The 18,836-nt window shown below is 41.5% G+C and overlaps 1 protein-coding gene and 1 non-coding gene across 5 annotated transcripts; both read right to left on the bottom strand.

Annotated features, from left to right (window-relative positions):
- Positions 1-601: 601 nt before the first annotated feature.
- CFAP418 (cilia and flagella associated protein 418) lies at positions 602-17,780 on the bottom strand. 4 transcript variants are annotated; one of them, XM_071554121.1, is made up of 8 exons: positions 17,670-17,780; positions 15,722-15,821; positions 13,270-13,340; positions 12,507-12,572; positions 11,610-11,705; positions 9,571-9,702; positions 5,687-5,757; positions 602-4,103 (listed from the first exon to the last, which is right to left on the bottom strand). In XM_071554121.1, coding segments are annotated over exons 1-8 (639 nt in total). In that variant the 5' UTR covers positions 17,771-17,780; the 3' UTR covers positions 602-4,101. The 4 variants fall into 4 exon arrangements, with proteins under 4 accessions (XP_071410222.1, XP_071410224.1, XP_071410220.1 ...); XM_071554123.1 differs by lacking the exon at positions 5,687-5,757; XM_071554119.1 differs by lacking the exon at positions 602-4,103 and having other exon boundaries at positions 5,396-5,757.
- Positions 17,781-18,129: 349 nt separating this feature from the next.
- Positions 18,130-18,211, bottom strand: TRNAS-AGA (transfer RNA serine (anticodon AGA)). Its single transcript has one exon. It is a non-coding gene; the product is annotated as a tRNA-Ser (tRNA).
- Between the last annotated feature and the right edge of the window lie 625 nt (positions 18,212-18,836).

The following is an 18,836-nucleotide window of genomic DNA, read 5'->3' as shown; positions in this document are numbered from 1 at the left end:
GTTAGTGGTCTCTAGTTTACATACTGGTGCTGAAGCAGAATATATTAGAGTGAAAATACTTCCCTGAAAACATCTTTGCATTTCAGGAAGAATTTGCTCTGTACTTTGAAAAACACAACAGTTGCTGCTGCCCCCCTTGCTTTCAGATTTTTCTTTCAATCTGCAATCTTGCACTTTTTTTTCCACCCCAGCAGTACAGTCTGCAGCACAGAAAATTTAAGCCTGCTGACAATAGAATTGCTTTTCTTAGTTACCCTTCTTGGGCCTCTTAGATGTGGCCTGTGACCTTCTGGGGCTCAAGGCTACACTGGGACCCACAACGCTAGACTGCATGCCCCAGAGAAGAGGTCTCTCCCCATCAAAAGTGTAGAAGGTTGGTTGTCAAAAACGACAGTTCAGTTGGCTAGACTCATTGAGAAACTAAATTTACTTCCTCAAAGTTTGCATTGCAAGCGTGCTCTGAGCTTTTCCCAGGCCACTCAAACAGAGATAAGATTTTTTCTGAAGGATGAATAAGCATAGTTTCAAGTCCGTAACGAAAACAACAGCCAACAGGAAAGAAAAAAAGTGTGGGAAGCAATGTTTTATTTTTAAATGGTTGAAGTGTGAGTGTGCTTAGTAGAAGTACAACTGTCAAAAATATCACCAAGTGCCTAAATCCCACTGGTGTTAACTTACTGCAATTCTCCTGCATTCTCCCACATACTTCTTTCTTGGCTAAAATACAGCCCAACCCATCAGGCTGCAGGGAGAGAGGGGTGTTCCTTCTGTCCCTCCTTGGACCCACTGGACAGCTGGCATGGAAACATGTGGTCTCTCTTTCTTTGATGTATACTATATCCAGCTTCCCTGCAGACTGAAGGGAGATTTCTGGTGGCAATCTGCACCTGCCTTTAGCCTAAGCTTCCCATAGGAGTAGTCCTGGCTCAGGGTGGAAGGTACTACCTGCTCCTTGGAGATGCCTTCCAGCCCTGTGTTAGTGTCATTCATTTGAGCGTGGCTGTAGAAAGACAGCAAAATATTTCATTTCAGACAAGTTAATGAACTCCCATTTTCAGCCCTTAGTCCTTTAAATAGCAGAACAGGAAATATGAGTAACTTGCAACATCTGACAGAAAAGGAAAGTAGCTGCTTCATTCTTTTATGGCCTGTTACCCTATTGAACAATGACGTGAGAATGTGTTGGGACGACGCTGATGAGGTGCTCTTTGCCACGAGGTGCCTATTAGGCTGTTTGTTTTCCCCCTGTTTAAAGGTGTCATTTGCCTTACTAGGGATCCTGAAAATACCCAAGGTAACCACATGCCCAGCACTGGCTGAGAACCCTGAGTAGTGAATTGTTATTGCAAGGTCTGCCAAACGATTTCACATCTGGAAATTATCTACTTTACAAACATATTCTTTATAAAGAAGTAATGTTCTCCATGTTTTAGGAGGGATTTCCAGTATACCATGGGGGGAAAACTCTTTTGCAAAAACAGAGCAGTTAAGGATTTTAGCTTACCCTAGCAAGCCTGGTGGGGAGCACCTGGCTGGATACTCTGGGTGTTAAGACTGCTGACAGCTGTGTCACCATGTCCTCCTGGGCTCAGGAGATTGGTGATGTGTGGTACCCACATTCTGCTAGCAGAACAGATGGACCCCAACGTCTTTTTGGCTTGAATTGTTTTAGCAATTCATATCCAGAATGTTCTCTTTGCTGTTCAGGACATCAGTAGACTCTTTTATACCACTCTCCTTTTTCATGGTTTAATAATTTCCAGCCTTCCTCACTGAAAATGAACTAAATATAATTTTAGAAAGGAAAGGAAAGGGAAGGGAAGGGGAAGGAGAAGGGAAGGAAAGAGAAAGGGAAAGGGGAAGAGGAAGGGGAAGGGAAAAAGATGTGTTTCAGACATAAATGGGAAGATGCAACTAAAAGACCACTTTAAAGTGCTTCCAGGTCTCAGTCTTAGGTTGAATAAAGTTTTGATAAAATTGGGCAAGATGTCAGAAACAAGAGTCATCATTCACAGAAAAATCAATGTGGAGAATGCTACGATTTTGTGTTAACTCTTCACTTCAGCCACTGAGGAGTGCACGTTGATGAAATGGTGCCTTGTTGTGCTGTAGGCTCAGGGCAGATGGATTTCACAAGATATACACAGAAATCAAAAGGAAATTTGGCATCATATGCTAATGAGCTACTGATTACACTGCAAATAATGTTTTGAAGCCACTTATCTGCCACTCATAAACAAGACAGCTCACTGATCCAAAGCACGTAACACAACGCTGCAGCACCTTTTATCTCTGAAGAGGTGGAACCAGAGCTGTGCCAGCATAGATAAAAAACGCGTGATCTAAACCTTAAACAAGATATTGCAGTGCATATTAGGATTCAAGAAAGGCTTACATTTCTTTATGGATAGGAAGACTAATAATTACTCTTACTATGACAAAGTTTTTATTTCTGAAACACACCCACTCTCCTACTTCAGCATGCAGATTAGTCTCGTCCTGCAAGTGACAATAACCCAGACTGAATGAGACCATAATACACCATGGTAAGCATTATTTTGGATAACTGGCCTCAGGTTATAATCTCTTCCTAAACCAATGTGCACATGTAAGCTTGTACTCTGATTACACAGATGAGAATGGTCTTCCCAGGAAGGGCCAGGCAGCTATCACAGGCTGCTGTAGCAGTTTATACACTTTTTCTTATCAGCATTCTGAGCAGCCCGTTCTGCCTAGATAAGGAGTTTGATGGTAAATTCAACCTTCCTGTCGCTGGTAGCTGCTTCCCCCTTCCTGTGAATGCTGTTTACATTGGGGCAGTCAGGACATGGGCTTCTCAGCACACTCAGATTGCTGACTATCTCAAAGCTTGTGGCTGAAAGTTTGTGCTCACTATCACATCTATTGCAGCGTCTTAGAGTAAGGCCATATTGCTTGCCTTTAAATAGAGACTGAAAAATTCTATGGAGACTTTATAAATACCCTATCACCATTCAAGAGTGAACATTTTTTCCCCTCCATAGGCAATCAAGTTCTTTAAATAGAAGAATTTAAGCTATTAAGGTGCTAGAATATTATGTGCTGATTTGTCTGGTATGAAAATGTCTTCCTTTTCTCTGCCTCCCAGTTCTTTATCAAAAAGTTCTGAGGCTGCAACGGTTTCCATTTCACCAAACTCTCTTAAAAAAACTCAAGTTCTTTTGCTTATATTTGAATAATAGTTATAAACCACTGTCTAAGAGGGTTTTACAAGCCCTGCATATCTTAGCTCTACATCTAAATATCTGTGTTAGCTCTTGTCTCTAAAACCTATCTCCAGGAAACAGGTTTCAAAATACTGCAGAAAACCCTTAGGCAGGGGATGGGAGAATGGATTCACACCTGACTTCTGGGCCAGTCTGTAGAATTGCAATCTTAAAAATATTCCTAGAAAGAACACCCCCAGTGTGAAGTTTCATCCTTGCTATTGGCAAATAGTGGGCATTTGACCTTCTCCCTGCACCGTGCTATTTTAATTTTGTTCACTTAGGTCTTTTGAGCAAACAAAAACCAATGGCTTACTTCTTGCCTGAAAAAAATGTTTTCTCAAACCTTTTCTATGTGAAACCTTGCACTGTGTGCTACTCGGCCTTACTTCTTGTTCCTACATGCTCAACTAAACTTTTAGTTCAATTGTTTCTCATATTAGAAGAAAGTAAGTAAGTAAAGAATAATGTGTTGCAGAGATCAGTGACCTATGGTGTAACCAGGCTAAATTTAGATGATACTCCCTATTTCACCTGTAACATAAGCAAACTCTAGTTTATGGTTTAGATATGTTTGTGCTTCTAGTTAAAAGTATGTAATTATTTCTGCAGAAACAGACACAGCTTTACCGGTTACTGGAAATAACATTGGCTTCCATCCCCTATAAATGTCCTTTGTACACAAAAACCTTCTGGTTTTGTGGCCTCCCAAAGAATCAGAAAAGAGTTCAGAGAGTGACGCTTCACCCAAACCTCAGCTGTGGCTCAAGGACGATGAACTGCAGGATGCAGGTCTTTGGACGATTCTCATGCTGTATCTCAGACTGCTCTGCACCATCTCTGGTCTATGTTGCTTTCCTACATAGACAGGAACAAATTTTTTTTTTTATTATTTCTAAATCTTAGACTTATATAATTTCCTTTTTAAGAGTTCATCATCTTGGGAGATGTGCTATATAAATTTTGTATTCAATATTAGAAGATCCTAACATACACAACCTCTACTTGTCAAAATTATTTAATGTTTTCATGGAAAACTAATTTGGGCCGGGTGAAAGGTAAATCCTGCAATTTAGTTTTTCTACTGAAGTTATTGGAGGATAAACAGAGGTATACCTACAAACACACAACACAGTTTTTCATGCTTCTTTAGTTGACAGCTAAAAACATTAATCTACTTCAGTATTTGTCAAGGATCACTTGAGGACCATTTGGATGAAGCCATGGAAAAATCAAGTGGAGATGCTACAGATCTGGCTACCCCACTTATAATCACACCAGTAGGAGGCAAATGCAAGAAGCCTCAGTTCGTGGAAAGTAAACCTCCATTATTCCAGAAAAACACTCGGCGGTGTTGCTCTGCCCTCTGCAGACTGCATTGTATAATCACATATTACCCCTGCTTAGGTACTTTGAAAGCACATCTTAACAGAAAAACGTTGTCATTGTGAATGAAACATTCATAAGTACTATCTTTTACTGGTCCACCATGACACTGCAAGTCGTAAATAAGTCATGAGTATTCCTGACTCAATGGGTGGTTTCTGTGTGTCCTCATAGAGTCCACACTGCCCATTAAGTCAAGGAAACAATTATTGCCTGAATAGCACCAGTGCCTGGAGTCGGAATTCAGAATGAGGTACAGGAAATATTTATGTCTGTTACCCTAATGTATGCCACCATCCATGTATACATGCATTTATTGATGGCAGAGAATCAAGTTCTAACTCCCATATACAGAGCAACTCCTCTCAGGTACTAAGAACAGTTTTCTGCAGTAAGATCCAAGGCACAGCAAATGCTGTGATTCCTCAATTGATTCCTTCCACAGCAGCTGGTTCCACCTCTTAGCCTAGGTAAACTTCCAAGAAATCTGGCAAATGCATCCACCTTTATGAGCTCTCAATAATTTAATGTACTTTCCTTATGTTATCTGGCAAAGAATGATAAAAGCTTATTTAATTCTCTGCTGTTTGCTGCATCCCCACTGATGTAAGAAGACATACACAACAAGACTTACTGCATTTTTTGTACTAAGGGCATATCATAACTCTTCTGACAGAAAATATGGTCCTACATCATTTTTATAAGGCTTCTCTTGGATAGGAACACCACAGTAAAATTTACGCAACACACAATTCAGATTTGTTCCAACATTTCAATTTATTAAGTGCTGACATTTGAAAAGTAGTTTTCTCAAAGCACAGATGCCAAACCCCAGGCATTGAAAGTGACCCTCACAAATGAGCAGCACCTGATGTTCCTTTACTCCACCTCCCACCTGTCTGTGGTTATGGGTATCAGACAAGAAACAAAACTGGTCAGGTCTTGTGCAAAAAGAGCTCAACAGGAAGAAAAAATCTGCTTACAGAGCTCCCAGCATAGTCCCTCTCCTATTGTGTGACTACCACATGTGCTGGTTACATGACCCAAGGACTCACATGTCAGGAAACAAGAGAAGTGGCAGCCTTTCAGCAAGTGGCAGCATTTGCAGAATATCTTCAGTACAAAACTGAAATAGGTGTATGGAAAAAAACTCCAGTCAATATAACACAGTGCAGAGCTTGCAATATGTAATGCTATTACGCTTCTGTAAGTTAAGCTTAATGGCAGGTCAAGATCCTTAATGATGACTCTTCTGAGCTGTATTCAGCATCTGGATTGGGCACTCTCCATGGTTTGCAGGTAAGTCAAGTGAAATATAGTCAGAATACCACATTAAAATTTGAGGAAGAAAAGCTATCAAAATGTACTGTGTACATCTGAATAGCATATCCAGAAATACTGCAGGAACACAGATTTAGAAAAGCTGGAATGACCTTAAACCACTGACTACATTTCCATGGGAATGCTTTTGCATGGATTCTCATTTTGTCACCCTTCATGGCCTTTGTTTTGTTGAGATTGAGGGCTAGAAAATTTTCAAAGCATATCACTTAAGCGAAATAAAAGTCTCAAATTTTCTCCTTGTCCATTTCACAAACCCGAAATGTTATTTTTACTTTCAAAACAAAAAACTGGAGGAAAACAATGGTCACATACTTAGCAAAACTGTGCTCCAGTACTTCCATCTGACAACAGATGAATGCCATTCTTAAACAGAATTCTTTCCATATTCTTAAACAGATTCTCTACATAATCCCAGCTATCTTGGATAACTGACATGGAATTATCACTTACAGTCTGGGCTACATCTTGTAAACCTTGTACAATCTGACAGTACCTTCATCTAATGAACAAAAGTTGTATTTTTATCTTTTTTTTCACTTTCTTTTCATTTGAGGACTTTGAAGTGATTTCTAACTGAAGAAAGCAAAGGAAAGGTAATCAAATCTTAATACTGGTCCTCCTTCCAACACAGTAAGTATATTTAATGATATAGTAACTATTCTCAAATTTAAAAGTGTGCTAAACTCTGTAATGAAAACCAATATAATATGCACTATTTCTGCACCTGCTTACAGCGTCCTTTGGACAAAGAGCTGTCATATCCCACCATTGTGACCAGGGCCAGAAACAAGTAGCTACACTTGAGTAAACCTGTTTATTTCAGGGGAATGCTCAGGATACAGGAGACGTGTTCCTTTTCCAAGTCATGTAAGACCTGGTCTCAGGAACTGAGATGGGTATTAGGATTTTCCCCATTTCCAGATCACAAGTTGCAAGCCCAGCTTGCTCCTACAGTGTGGCACAATTTCCAGTGCAAATCCAGCCAAAAAAGCACCCTGTGGGACTACTTGGTCATGAGTTTCAAACAGCCTCAGAACAGACAGGCCAAGGCAAATCAGCACTTTTTGAAATGAATTCAAGAAGAATGGAGAACAGTTTCATCTTCCCCACAGCTTGTTAACTACTGCTGGATTCTTCTCTTATGCTTAACACTGATGTTTACTGGGCATGGAGATCACTCAGGTTCACCTGGAGAAAACCCAGAACACTCACTGTGCTCAGCCCACACCAAGGCGAGCTCTTCACAAAGGAGAGAAGGGCAAGCAGGCAGCTGACTGAGCATTAATCAGTTGGTCTCTGAGTCTCCTGGTTTCCTGAACCTGCAGTTTTAGATTCTAGCAGTTGAAATTTCATCCGGAAATACCAATTTAACTGAAATCAATATATGCTCCTAAATATGTCTACACCATTATGCCACGTACTACCTCTCCAAAGCCAACTCTGACTGCTAGCAAGACTCCGAGTGGCACTGGAAGATGCATCTGCAGCACTGAAGAAGCACTGCCAGGGCTCCCAGGAACAATGTTGGTCCTCTGTAGGTTCTAAACCAAGCGCTCACGGAAGGGAAAGGTAAGCAGGATGCAGAGCACACTATACCTCTGCTCACTACCAAGATCTGCTCTTTCAGAGGGCGACAGGTTCAAGAGATCACCTCTATAAGAAATACCATGCAATTGTTTTGGAAAAGCTCAGAAACAGAACAAATGAGCCAACAGTGTGCCCAGGTGGTCAAGAAGGCCAATGGGATCCTGTCCTATATCAAGAGTAGTGTGGCCAGAGGGACCAGGGAAGTGATCCTTCCCCTGTACTCTGTGTTGGTGAGGCCACACCTTGAGTATTGTGTTCAGTTCTGAGCCCCGCAGTACAGGGAAGATATTGAGGTGCTGGAGTGGGTCCAGAGAAGAGCAACAAGGCTGGTGAAGGGACTGGAGCATCAGTCCTATGGGGAGAGGCTGAAGGAGCTGGGGTGGTTTAGCCTGGAGAAGAGGAGGCTCAGGGGAGACCTTATCACTGTCTATAACTATCAGGAAGGAAGTTCTAGCCAGATGGGGGTTGGTCTCTTCTCCCAGGCACTCAGCAATAGGACAAGGGGGCACGGGCTCAAGCTCTGCCAGGGGAAATTTAAATTGGATATCATAAAAAAATTCTTTCCAGAGAGAGTAATCAGGCATTGGAACGGGCTGCCCAGAGAGGTGGTGGATTCACCATCCCTGGAGGTTTTTAAACTGAGATTGGACATGGCACTGAGTGCTGTGACCTGGTAAATGGACTGGAGTTGGACCAAGGGTTGATGATCTTGGAGGTCTTTTCTAACCCAATCAATTCTATGATTCTATAATTCTATGTACAGTCAGAACCATGAGCAAAACTTCACAGAGCAGTAAATTGCTTTGTATAGCTAGAATTGCCCAAAGTAAGTAATTCTGAATTTATCTGTACAGACACACACACTGCATAGTAAAAATACTAACAGACTTCCCATTTTTAGACACTTTGAAATATAGTGAATGACAGGACTATAAGTCCTTTCTTTCCTCCCTCCCTGCATAAAATTCAAATCTATCTCCTGTGTTATTTATACATAATGAAAAGAAAAAGCTCATGAACTACAGTGACAGTGGCTGTAAGCAAGACAATTCTCTGAGTAACAATGATCCTGGGGGAAAGAAGTGTGTTAAAAAAGGACAGTTATACTTTCTGAATACATGGTATTTTAAAGAGAAGCTGAAGTGAATGCTAAGCAAAACTGAAAAACCCCTAAATTTGAACATCAGTGGGGATATGTATATTCTCTTAAAATACTGAGCCTTTTTCACTTGAAAATATTGATAGAATATTCTTCAGAGTCTCTTTAAAATTGCACAGTATCTAATAATTGCACAATAACTTGTTCACCTCTTGCAGTGAAGGATGAAGAGAAATTCATTTTCGTAAAAGTGCTTAGTCAGAGGAAAATGCTCTGAAGAAAGCAGTAAGAACTGTAAGAAAATTTTCAGCACCTGCAGTTTTTGGCTACTGGTGGGTAGAAGAAAGCAAAGTTGTGGGTGTGCTGAAATCTTTGAGGTGGGAGATGACCCCACAGAAATTTTTTAAGAGAGCTACAACCACTTGCTCATTACCAGCTGTGAGCAAAGCAGAAGAGCGCAAGTCATTTCCGTGCAGAAATTCATAGGCTTGGGTGTCACGGCTGTGTCCCAACCTACCACTTTGAATCAAAATTCTGCAAACGTGGGAAATAAGGCTCTCTGCGAGATATGAGGAACAGTATCAAGGTGTTTTGCTCATGCCCAGGTCTGGTATTTCCTCTTCTCCTTTAACACTACTGAGTATGAGTTTTAACTTCTCCATTTTGCTTCCAGAAAGCCTCAAAATTGTTTCTTCTAACAGTTCAGCTCCCCACATTGTTTGCAAGACAGTTAAACTGAAAAAACAGGTTTTCAGGTTGAAATCTGGGTGTTATAATCTATAACTAGATATAAGTATTCAGGTTTTCACCTGTTCTCAGAAAACTGGGAAATGAGTTTATGCCCCATGTCCACACAAGTCGGCATCCCACACAAGGAGACTTCATTATCCATGTTTACCACAAACCCACCGAAGCTGCTGCTCTGCTTGGAGGTCAGTTAATTCATGAATGGATCTCCAGCTGCACTGACAAGCATATGCTCGTGCTCCTTTCTTCTTTATCATCTTTGCTCTCAGTTTACTGAGCTCAGGCATGTTATTCCTGTCAAACAAGTAAATTCAGCTGTTTCAGAAACAAGATTCATGAGGCCATTTCAAATCAGAAGAGCTCTTAAGGGCACTTCTGAGTACCACTGTCATGAATGAGTTTAGGGATATATTGAAATTCTGTTTTGAACCTAATCCTTTCCCAGGACCACTCCTGGTCCATAGCTGCTGTGTTCCCTGACCAGCTAGAGATTGGTGCTTTTGTAAGCAATGTGCTCTGCTGGGTTTAGAGACCCTGTGTCAGTCTCCAGAGAAACAGCTGGGAAGAAAACCAGGTAGAGTTAATTCTCATGTTAAGAAATTATCCAAAAATGTGTATATTTTATCCAACTTACGGTAAAAATCGCTATGCAGGATGAGTACAATTATAGAGTTAAACTTTTCATCAGGAACTGTTACTCAGGATGATTGTTAAAGTGACTGAAATGAAATGGCCATAAGAGGGAAGAATGCCCTTCAGACTACAAGTAATTCCTGTGCAAGACTCAACCACAACAAATGAAAATTCAGCATGGCTATGACAAATACAAGTTGTTTCAAAAAAACAAGTGAAAATGTAGCATTTTAGACATGTCTGCTCCCAAGACCTCCTTCTGGCCACCAATTACTAGACACTAAATTGCTCAAGACCAACATTAACTAGCCCATAATAAAGAAAAGCCAAAACAAGTATCAAGGGAAGAATTTTTAGAAAAAGAATTCAGACACCTATTCATGAAAGGCAAATGTTTAATTTTCAAGTTTGCTTTCTAAAATTCATGTTTGTCAAAATAAATATCTAAATATCTTGCTAAAGATTATTGATTTTATACAAATATCTGATACTAATGTATTTTTTATTTAAATATTTTTATTTATTAATTTTAAGATCTGGGAAGCAGAATAATTTAGACTTTGAGCAAGTAGAAGAACTCTGCTTTTGTTTAACTTGTCCCACTACCAAACTCATCTCAGGAGACTAAGGCAGCACTATGTTTTTAATGCTGTCTTAAGTAATGGAAAAATAATGACATTAAAAGAGAAATACAAATTCTGAGACTGGAAGGAAAACACAGGAATAACCAAAGATGTAATACAGGAAAAATAATGGAAAGGAGCTGATGTCTCCATTACTGTTCTACTCCAGCTGTCCAACCCCTTGCTGCCCAAGGACATACTCTTCCATCAGTTAACAGGCACATGCAGAGACTGTACTAAAATAAAGAGTAATCCAAATTTGATGTCTGTATTAGGAGCATGCCTACTACACTCCCCTTCACTAAGTCTTGGCATTAGATGTAGTTTTAGAGAAACTGGAAATAAGGACTCCTTATTTTTAAGTCTTCAAAATCTATTTAAAGAATTAAAGTCAAAGACATCATGATATAAGAAGAAAATAAAAATCCTACCCCAGCATTTAACCACACTGCTTCAAGAAAGAAATCTCTTAAGAAATAAAACTATTTGATTTTCACTGAACATGACAGAATAATACTTGATACTGGAAAAAAAAATCTGACTTGAAACAGTCACAGCCTGTATGACTGAAGGTGTGCTGAGAAGCACATGCTGAACAGTTTGCATTAATTTTGTAGGCACCCTGCAAAGGCACAGCAGAGGACAACCCATCACCATGGATTATCTGCTTATTTCAGCAATAAAGTTGCCTTTTGATTCATGAAACTTGAATTCTTTTCAAAAGCAGAGAGGGAGAGTGATGGGAGAAGAAACCGAAATGGATAAAATCAGATTACAGGAGATGTTGCTTCCCTCTCCCCACAGACTTTCCCACCTGGTCCCAAACAGGTCACACACACTCCTTTTTAGATAACACAGCAGTGCTCAGGACTCTTCTTTCCTGTTCTTATCAAGTCCCAAGGCACAGTTAACACAGTACTAATACCAAACCCACCTCAGACATACCTGAAAAAAAGATAATCACAGGACTGATCCCAGATGTAGTCATCGAAAAGCGACACACGGAAGTCACATGCAGTACAACGCAGCTGATCACACGTTCTGGTCAACAAAGAACACAAAGCTCCAAAAAACTTATCACAATCAGAGAAGCTGCCCAGATCACAATTGGTTTAAAGTACAGCACTCAGTGAGAAATACTAGAAGAAGTGTTACCAAGTCTTAATGTTTTTCATCTCTGGCCTGTTCATTATGTTATGCGATTTAACTGTATGATAAAATATGATTTTTACAGGTTCCTAACCTCACTGATCACAGAAAATAAACTAATATTCTCTTGATATATTCTTTGGTCTTCCTCACTGGTACAAAACCTGACCAGCATCCAAGTATGCATCAAGTACAAAATTACTTACAACAAAAAATCCCACACAGAAATGCAATCATGTTCTATAGGATGTTGTAGATAAATTTTCAAAGTACCTCTCCTACTAAATTCAGCTGCAGTTGCAAAGCACTCTGACTATTTTCAGTTCAGGTTCTGGGATGATTTAAACCAGCCCACTGATTTAAGTCACATTCTTGGCATACAGAGAAAGATGAGGCAGGGAAAAATAACAATGCAGCAGCAATTTCCTGAACTACTTGTTACGATTTGTGGAGTTCAATGTCTCATTTGCACTCATCTTTCAACGCTTCAAACAAACAAAAGATCTAATGGTCAGCAACTGAGGGCTGGAAGGGACCAGCTGACTCCAACTGCAGTTACAGGCAGCCCTTTCTTCAGATGCCTGTTAGGCCTGTCCTGCCCAGTTCAAATACAGACTCTGCACCACCACAGAAACACAGCTCTGAATAAAAATAATCATAAAGCAAGCAGCACATTTTTTCCAGGTTTCCTACCTTTTCGAAATACTTGTTCCTATGCCAGATGGAGAAGTGCTTCCACCCAGGTACACGGGACAGCACCTACACAGATTCATTAGAAAATATTAACTTATAGCAAAACAGGTTGAAGAAAGTAGTATAATGCTTCTCCTAGTTCAAAATATTTATAAAATAATTTAAAAATAATAATTATAAAATAATATGAATTTATTATAAAAATCTATGTATTTATAAATTTTATAAAATATTATAAAAAATTAGAAACTATATAAAATAATTTGGCTCTAAATTTATAAAATTAATAAAATATTTATGCAGAAAACAAATTTATAAAATTTACAATATAATTATACTATTTACTTATAAATTATATTTTAAAAACTATATTTATAAAATATTTATAAAACAAATTTTATTTATAAAATAATATTTATAAAGTAACTATTATAAAATAATATTTACTAAATACAGGCAAAGCATCTAAATGCTTGCAAACTACAGAATTTTAAAATTACCAAGGTATTCAAAGAAAAACTGTGAAAATCACTCTCTCTAGCAAATATACATGGTCTATATATTGCAGCATTTGATAAATGTGAAAACACATCAGCAATGGTTCAAAATTCTCTGTATCTTTGTTTGTCTTTAAAAAGAATGTTTCTGTACTCTGTGTCTTTCTTAGTTAATGTCAACACAGATTAAGCAGCAACAATATTATTAAACTAACAAGAAGTTACAAGCAAGCTATGTCCAGTAAACTAAAACACTTCTTACTTACCGCTTCCCATGTGCCTGTACAACAGCACTGTCTTTTTCAAGTGTGAGACTTGTAGAGTTAGACTTCAATTTCTGTTTAAAAAGAAATCGAAGAATAAAATGCAGTATTACAACAATGTAACATTATTCTGTTTTACTTAATAAACAGAAGCCAGAAAATCTCTGTCACAGAAGAAGGGGACTAAGAATTTGGGAATTTTCTTGGTCAGGGCTGTGAGGCTTTTTGAGACAAAAGCTGCTGAAGTAACAGATAAGCGAGACCAAGGCTTCTCTTCCCATATTGAATTTTCAGCTCTGCCTGAAGGAATTCAACACCCCATGATCACTTTGACTATACAATAGAGACTCAGTATTTTATGCCCTCCTTTTAATAATTTTGCTTTTAAAAACATTTTAATTTAGGAACTCTCTCCCTCAATGTTTTTGACATTTTCTTTCATTAAAACACATCAAGAACTTAGATTATTCAAAAAGACACGAGTGTCTTTGAAAAGTTCCTTATTTGCTGCACAAAACCCAGTTTCTTTGAATTCTAGAATAATAGAATTCTAGATCCTAAATGGGAAGTTCTAGGGATATAAAATGATAAAATTATACAAAGGTACTGACATAATTTTCTCACCCTCAGATGCATGTATTGTGGTATACAAGTGTTTTTTGTTGGCTCAGATTTAGCCACTCTAAAAAACTGAAGACAAAAAAAGCAAAAACAATATCCCTCATGAAAATAACACCATCTGCACAAGGGGTTATGAAGTATAAATAACACATTTTTCTACTGCTGATACATAAATATTTTCTATGTCTTCTATCATTCTGACTGTCTTGACAATATAAATGTGCAGCTTTCATCTCTCTCTCCTGCTGTGCAACAAGAGAAGTCATTTCAGAGGATACAAAACTGGGACCAGTGTTTGGTGTGTCAGATGACTGTGCTGCCATTGAAAGGGACCTCAAATAACTGCAGAAATGGGCTGAGAGTAATCTCTTCAAGTTCAGCTAAGGAGAAATGCAAACTCCTGCCCCTGGGAGGGAATAACCCTCATGCATCAGAACACAATGAGGGCTCAGCAGCTGGAAAGCAGCTTTGCAGAAAACGCTGTGGGAATTTCAGTCGAGAAAAAGCTGACTGTGAGCCAGCAGTGTGCCCTTGCAGCTTAGAAGGCTGACAACATCCTGGGCTACAATAGGAGGGGTTGCCAGCACATCCAAGAAAATGATTCTTCCTCTGTACTCAGCACTGGTGAGAGAATTACAGTCATCTCAGTTGGAAGGGACCTTACTCTGCTCAAAGCAGGGTCAGCTTCAGCAGCTTGCCAAGGACTGTGTCCAGCTGTGTTCTGAAGATCTCCACAGATTAAGACTCCACAACCTCTCTGAGAAGACTGTCCCCATGTTTGACCACCCTTGCAATAAAAAGTGTTTTCTTGTGTACAGGTGGCATTTCATGTGTTTCAGTGTGTGCCCATTGCCTGTTGTCCTGTCACTGGGCACTACAGGGGAGAGTGTGGCCCCTTCCTCACTGCACCCATTGGGTATTTACACATATTGGTAAGATCCCCCCGGAGCCTCCAGGCTGAACAGTCCCAGGTTTCTCAGCCTCTCCTCACGTGACAGATACTCCAGTCTTAACCATCTCCATGGGCCTTTTCTGGACTCCAGTAGCAACATTTCCCTCTTGTGTCTGAGAGACCAGAACTGGACACAGCACTTTAGACAGGACCTCATAAACTGGAGCACTATGTCCAGTACAAGAGATATGGACACAATGGAGTGGGCCCAGGAAAGGATGCTGAAAGTGATTAAGGATTTACACCATCTGACATACAGGTAGAGGCTAAGAGAGTTGGAATTGTTTAGGCAGGAGAAGATAATGGTCAGGAGAACCTTATCAAGGTCTAAAAAACATGTCAGGGAAAAATAAAGAAGACATAGCCAGACTCTTCTCAGTGGGGCTCACTGACAGGAGAGGCAATGGACACACATTGAAGTACAGAACTTCCAATTAAACATGTGAAAAACTTCTTGTGAGGGTGGTCAAACACTGGAATCGGGTTACTTGGAGAGGCTGTAGTCTTCATCCTTGGAGATATTTGAAAGCCATTTGGACACAGATCTGGGCAATTGGCTCTAAGCAGCCCTGCTTAAGAAGGGTTGGACCGAATGTTCTCCACAGGTCCCTCTTCCAACCGCAACCATTCTGTGATATATGACATTACGCTCTGTCTTGAACTAGCATTTCCTTTAATTGCCTGTTACTAACTAGGTGAGAGCATCGCTATGTCCCTCCTGCTCCACACTATAGGATTGTTGCATTTTCCTTTCTGCTTTATTTTCCAAGTTTATTCTACAGCTTGTTTTAGTTCATTTTTTGCTTAAAAATTTTAGCTTATGGAGCTTTCCTTTCCATTGTGGAACCTGATCCATTGTGTCTTTCTGCAAACTCTACTCACCACAGGTGCTTTGGTAAAGCTGCTGTCATTACATATTTCATCAATAATGTCATCTATATCTTCTTCACTACTGCCAGCATTCATTAACAGTTTAGCTGATCTGAAAAACAAACAAATCAGCCTTCATTTTTGTAGCAAAAATGAAGCTAAAAAACCTACAGCATTTCTAAGAATTATAAGTTAAAAATAAATATAGTTACAGCCTTTTCCCTCTAGTATTTTTGTAGTATCTTAGGTAGGCCATTCAAGTCATGACTGAACAGGTGTAAACTGCAGGGTGACACCTTTCAGCCCCACTGAATTGTCCCATCATAGCTCTTTCTTTTGCTTCTTTTATTGCCAACCACTTCCAACCCTGAATAAAACTATGATTATATAACCCATGCTGCACTTACTGGGCAACAAAATGGGACAGCCCTAATTTTTCACATTAACCTTCAGCAGCAGTAACATGAAAACATCCGAGGGAGTTCTCAAGCTATACAACTGCAGGAGTTCTAGAGAAATTCCCGCCAAACTGGATGTGTTTAGGAAGGTCACCTGTACTTTGTTTTCACTCAAGTGACACTTAAGCCTGCTGTTTTCTAGCTCTTTGTCAAAGAAAGAGAGGCCTACAGTGCTGCTGCATCAACCAATCAAGAACAAATCTAGTCCTGAGAAAGAGGAAAACTTTGTGATTTTTAAAAAGTTTATAATTAGATTGACAAAAACTAAGTACTCATCTAACCATTATGCAATCAATGGGGAAGCCCAGCAATGTGGCCAAACACAGTGGGTTTGCTGTTCTTACATCAGGTTCTTTGAGATCCTTGCCTGAGACTCTGAAATGTCTGCTGGGTAAGTGCTCAGCAGCCCACCTGTAGAGACACCTGGCCAAGGCCCTCTGGTCCACAGACCTTCCAAAGGGAGTCTCAGATGTCTGTGAGGGTGGGCATGTAAACCTGAGTGACAGGATGGAAACCCAAGGGCAGGCAAAGATGTCTGTGAGTGCCTGGATAAACACCTGAGGACAAGCAAAGACAACTATGAAGGCTGGGATGGAAGCCCAAGGAGAGATAAAGACACCACTGAGGGCCAGGACAGAAACCTGCTGTCCATGAGGGAAACCTGAGGGCAGGCAGTGGCAGGAGTGCAGCAGACTGAATGCCTGGCAGTACCATCAGCAGTGACCCTGTCAGGACCAAACCTGCCACTATTTGCATCATCATTTTTAAAACTGGAATATGAGGCAGATACCTGAAAGTTAAGTGCTTATTGTAGAAGATATGGTTAATAATTAGAAACAGAAAACACAGACTCGAGGGAATGGCCTGAAGTTGTGTCAGGGGAGGTTTCGGTTGGATATTAGGAAAATGTTCTTCACCCAGGGGGTGGCTGGGCACTGAACAGGCTCCCCAGGGAAGTGGTCACAGCACCAAGCCTGGCAGAGCTCAGGAAGTGTTTGGGAACATGGTGTGACTCTTGGGGATGGTCCTGCACAGAGCCAGGAGCTGGGCTTTGGTGATCCTTGTGGATCCCTTCTGTGAAGTGACTGAAGTACCAAGAGAATAAAATCTTTGATAATACTATTGCTAAAGCTCTTCCTGCTCCAATTTGCTAGATTTATAGATATTTGATATATATCAGGAGGTGAGTTATAGAGCCAAGTAAGCCCCAAGACTAACTCAGAAGAAAATTACTGCAGCTTTTAACGCCATATTTAATTCGAAGCTGCAGTACTTGCAAGAGATGAAGACTGTCTGAAGTAACAGGTGGCACACCACTTAGATTACTAAAAAACAAGGGCTACACGGGACATTCGCCGACCGCCGCCAGTGTTTCAACTCCTAAACGCCGTGAGGGGCCTGGCCTGGCCGGTCAGAGAGGGACGGGCTGCGCGCTACGCAGGCGGCCCCTCGCTCGGCGGGGAGGTGCGTGAAGGCGCCGGGACCGCGGCGGGACGGCTGACCTGTCCTCCTTGGCCGCCGCGGGCTCCTCCTCGACGTCACCGCGCCCGCGGCACAGCCGCCGTTCCACCTCATCCAGCAGCCGGTCCAGGTCGTCCGCCATCTTGCCGCCCTCGCCGTTGCCAAGGCGCCCCCCCGCGGTTGCCAGGGCGCCGCCTCTCGGTTGCCACGGTGACCAACCTGCGGTTGCCAAGGCGCACCCCCGCGGTTGCCAGGGCGCCCCTCCCTGTTGCCGGGCGCCCTCTCCCTGTTGCCAGGGCGCCCCCTCCCGGTTGCCAGGGCGCCCCCTCCCGGTTGTCAGGGCGCCCCCGCGCCACCAAGGGCGGGGGCTCCGCGCCCGGCCCGTCGTGGGTCGGCCTTGGGGCTCCCGCCGGGCCCCCGCGCCGCCACTCCCGCGATTCGGCCGTGAACGACGGGAAATTAAAAAAAAAAAGAAAACAGAAAAAGCCAGCCACCCCCGGCCGTAGTCGGCAGGATTCGAACCTGCGCGGGGAGACCCCAATGGATTTCTAGTCCATCGCCTTAACCACTCGGCCACGACTACGCATGCTACTTTGGTGCAATTTACTGCCTTATGAATTACTGCCCAAGGAGGCTCAGGGGTTGCTATTTAGGACACGTCTCCACGCGTGGCGCGGTGAAGGCACAAAACAGAGTTTATGCTTAATGCGTCTGTCATGGAGGTCACTGTGCGGTGTATTGGGCTGTTTAGAGCACAACGAAACGGCTACGCTTTGCTGAGTCCCGCGGGAGAAGCCTGGTTGTGTGTTGATTTTGTTTTGTTTCGTGTTTTTTTGTAGTTTTTTCCTAGATTGGAGACGCAGAGGGAGCGTCCCCAGACCCTCAGACCCAGGTGCCCCTCTGCCATCCCCCGTAGCGCCCGGGGCAGTCGGGGCACATTTTTGAGCAAAACCCCATAAAGCTGTTCTTGCCTACCACGGTGTTAATAAATTCAGACACACGGAGGAGGTGCGAGTCACGGGTCTTCTGACGCGAGCTCTGGCACATGTCACTGAATGCTGTAGATTATTGTATTTAATTAGAAACCCAAGGAAGTGGTTTAGAGAGAGAGGTTCTGTTAAGCTGAACAGAACATTGCCATCTCCTCAGGTCAGCTGAGACAGAAAGCTCAGAGCTCGCACCTTCCCGTTGCCAAAGTGGGTCAAAAT

The sequence above is a fragment of the Pithys albifrons genome, chromosome 4 (genome assembly GCF_047495875.1).
Source record: "Pithys albifrons albifrons isolate INPA30051 chromosome 4, PitAlb_v1, whole genome shotgun sequence".
In the NCBI taxonomy this organism is placed as follows: domain Eukaryota; kingdom Metazoa; phylum Chordata; class Aves; order Passeriformes; family Thamnophilidae; genus Pithys; species Pithys albifrons.
The sequence above is the reverse complement of the archived record's forward strand: the minus strand, read 5'-3'. Positions and strand labels throughout refer to the sequence as shown.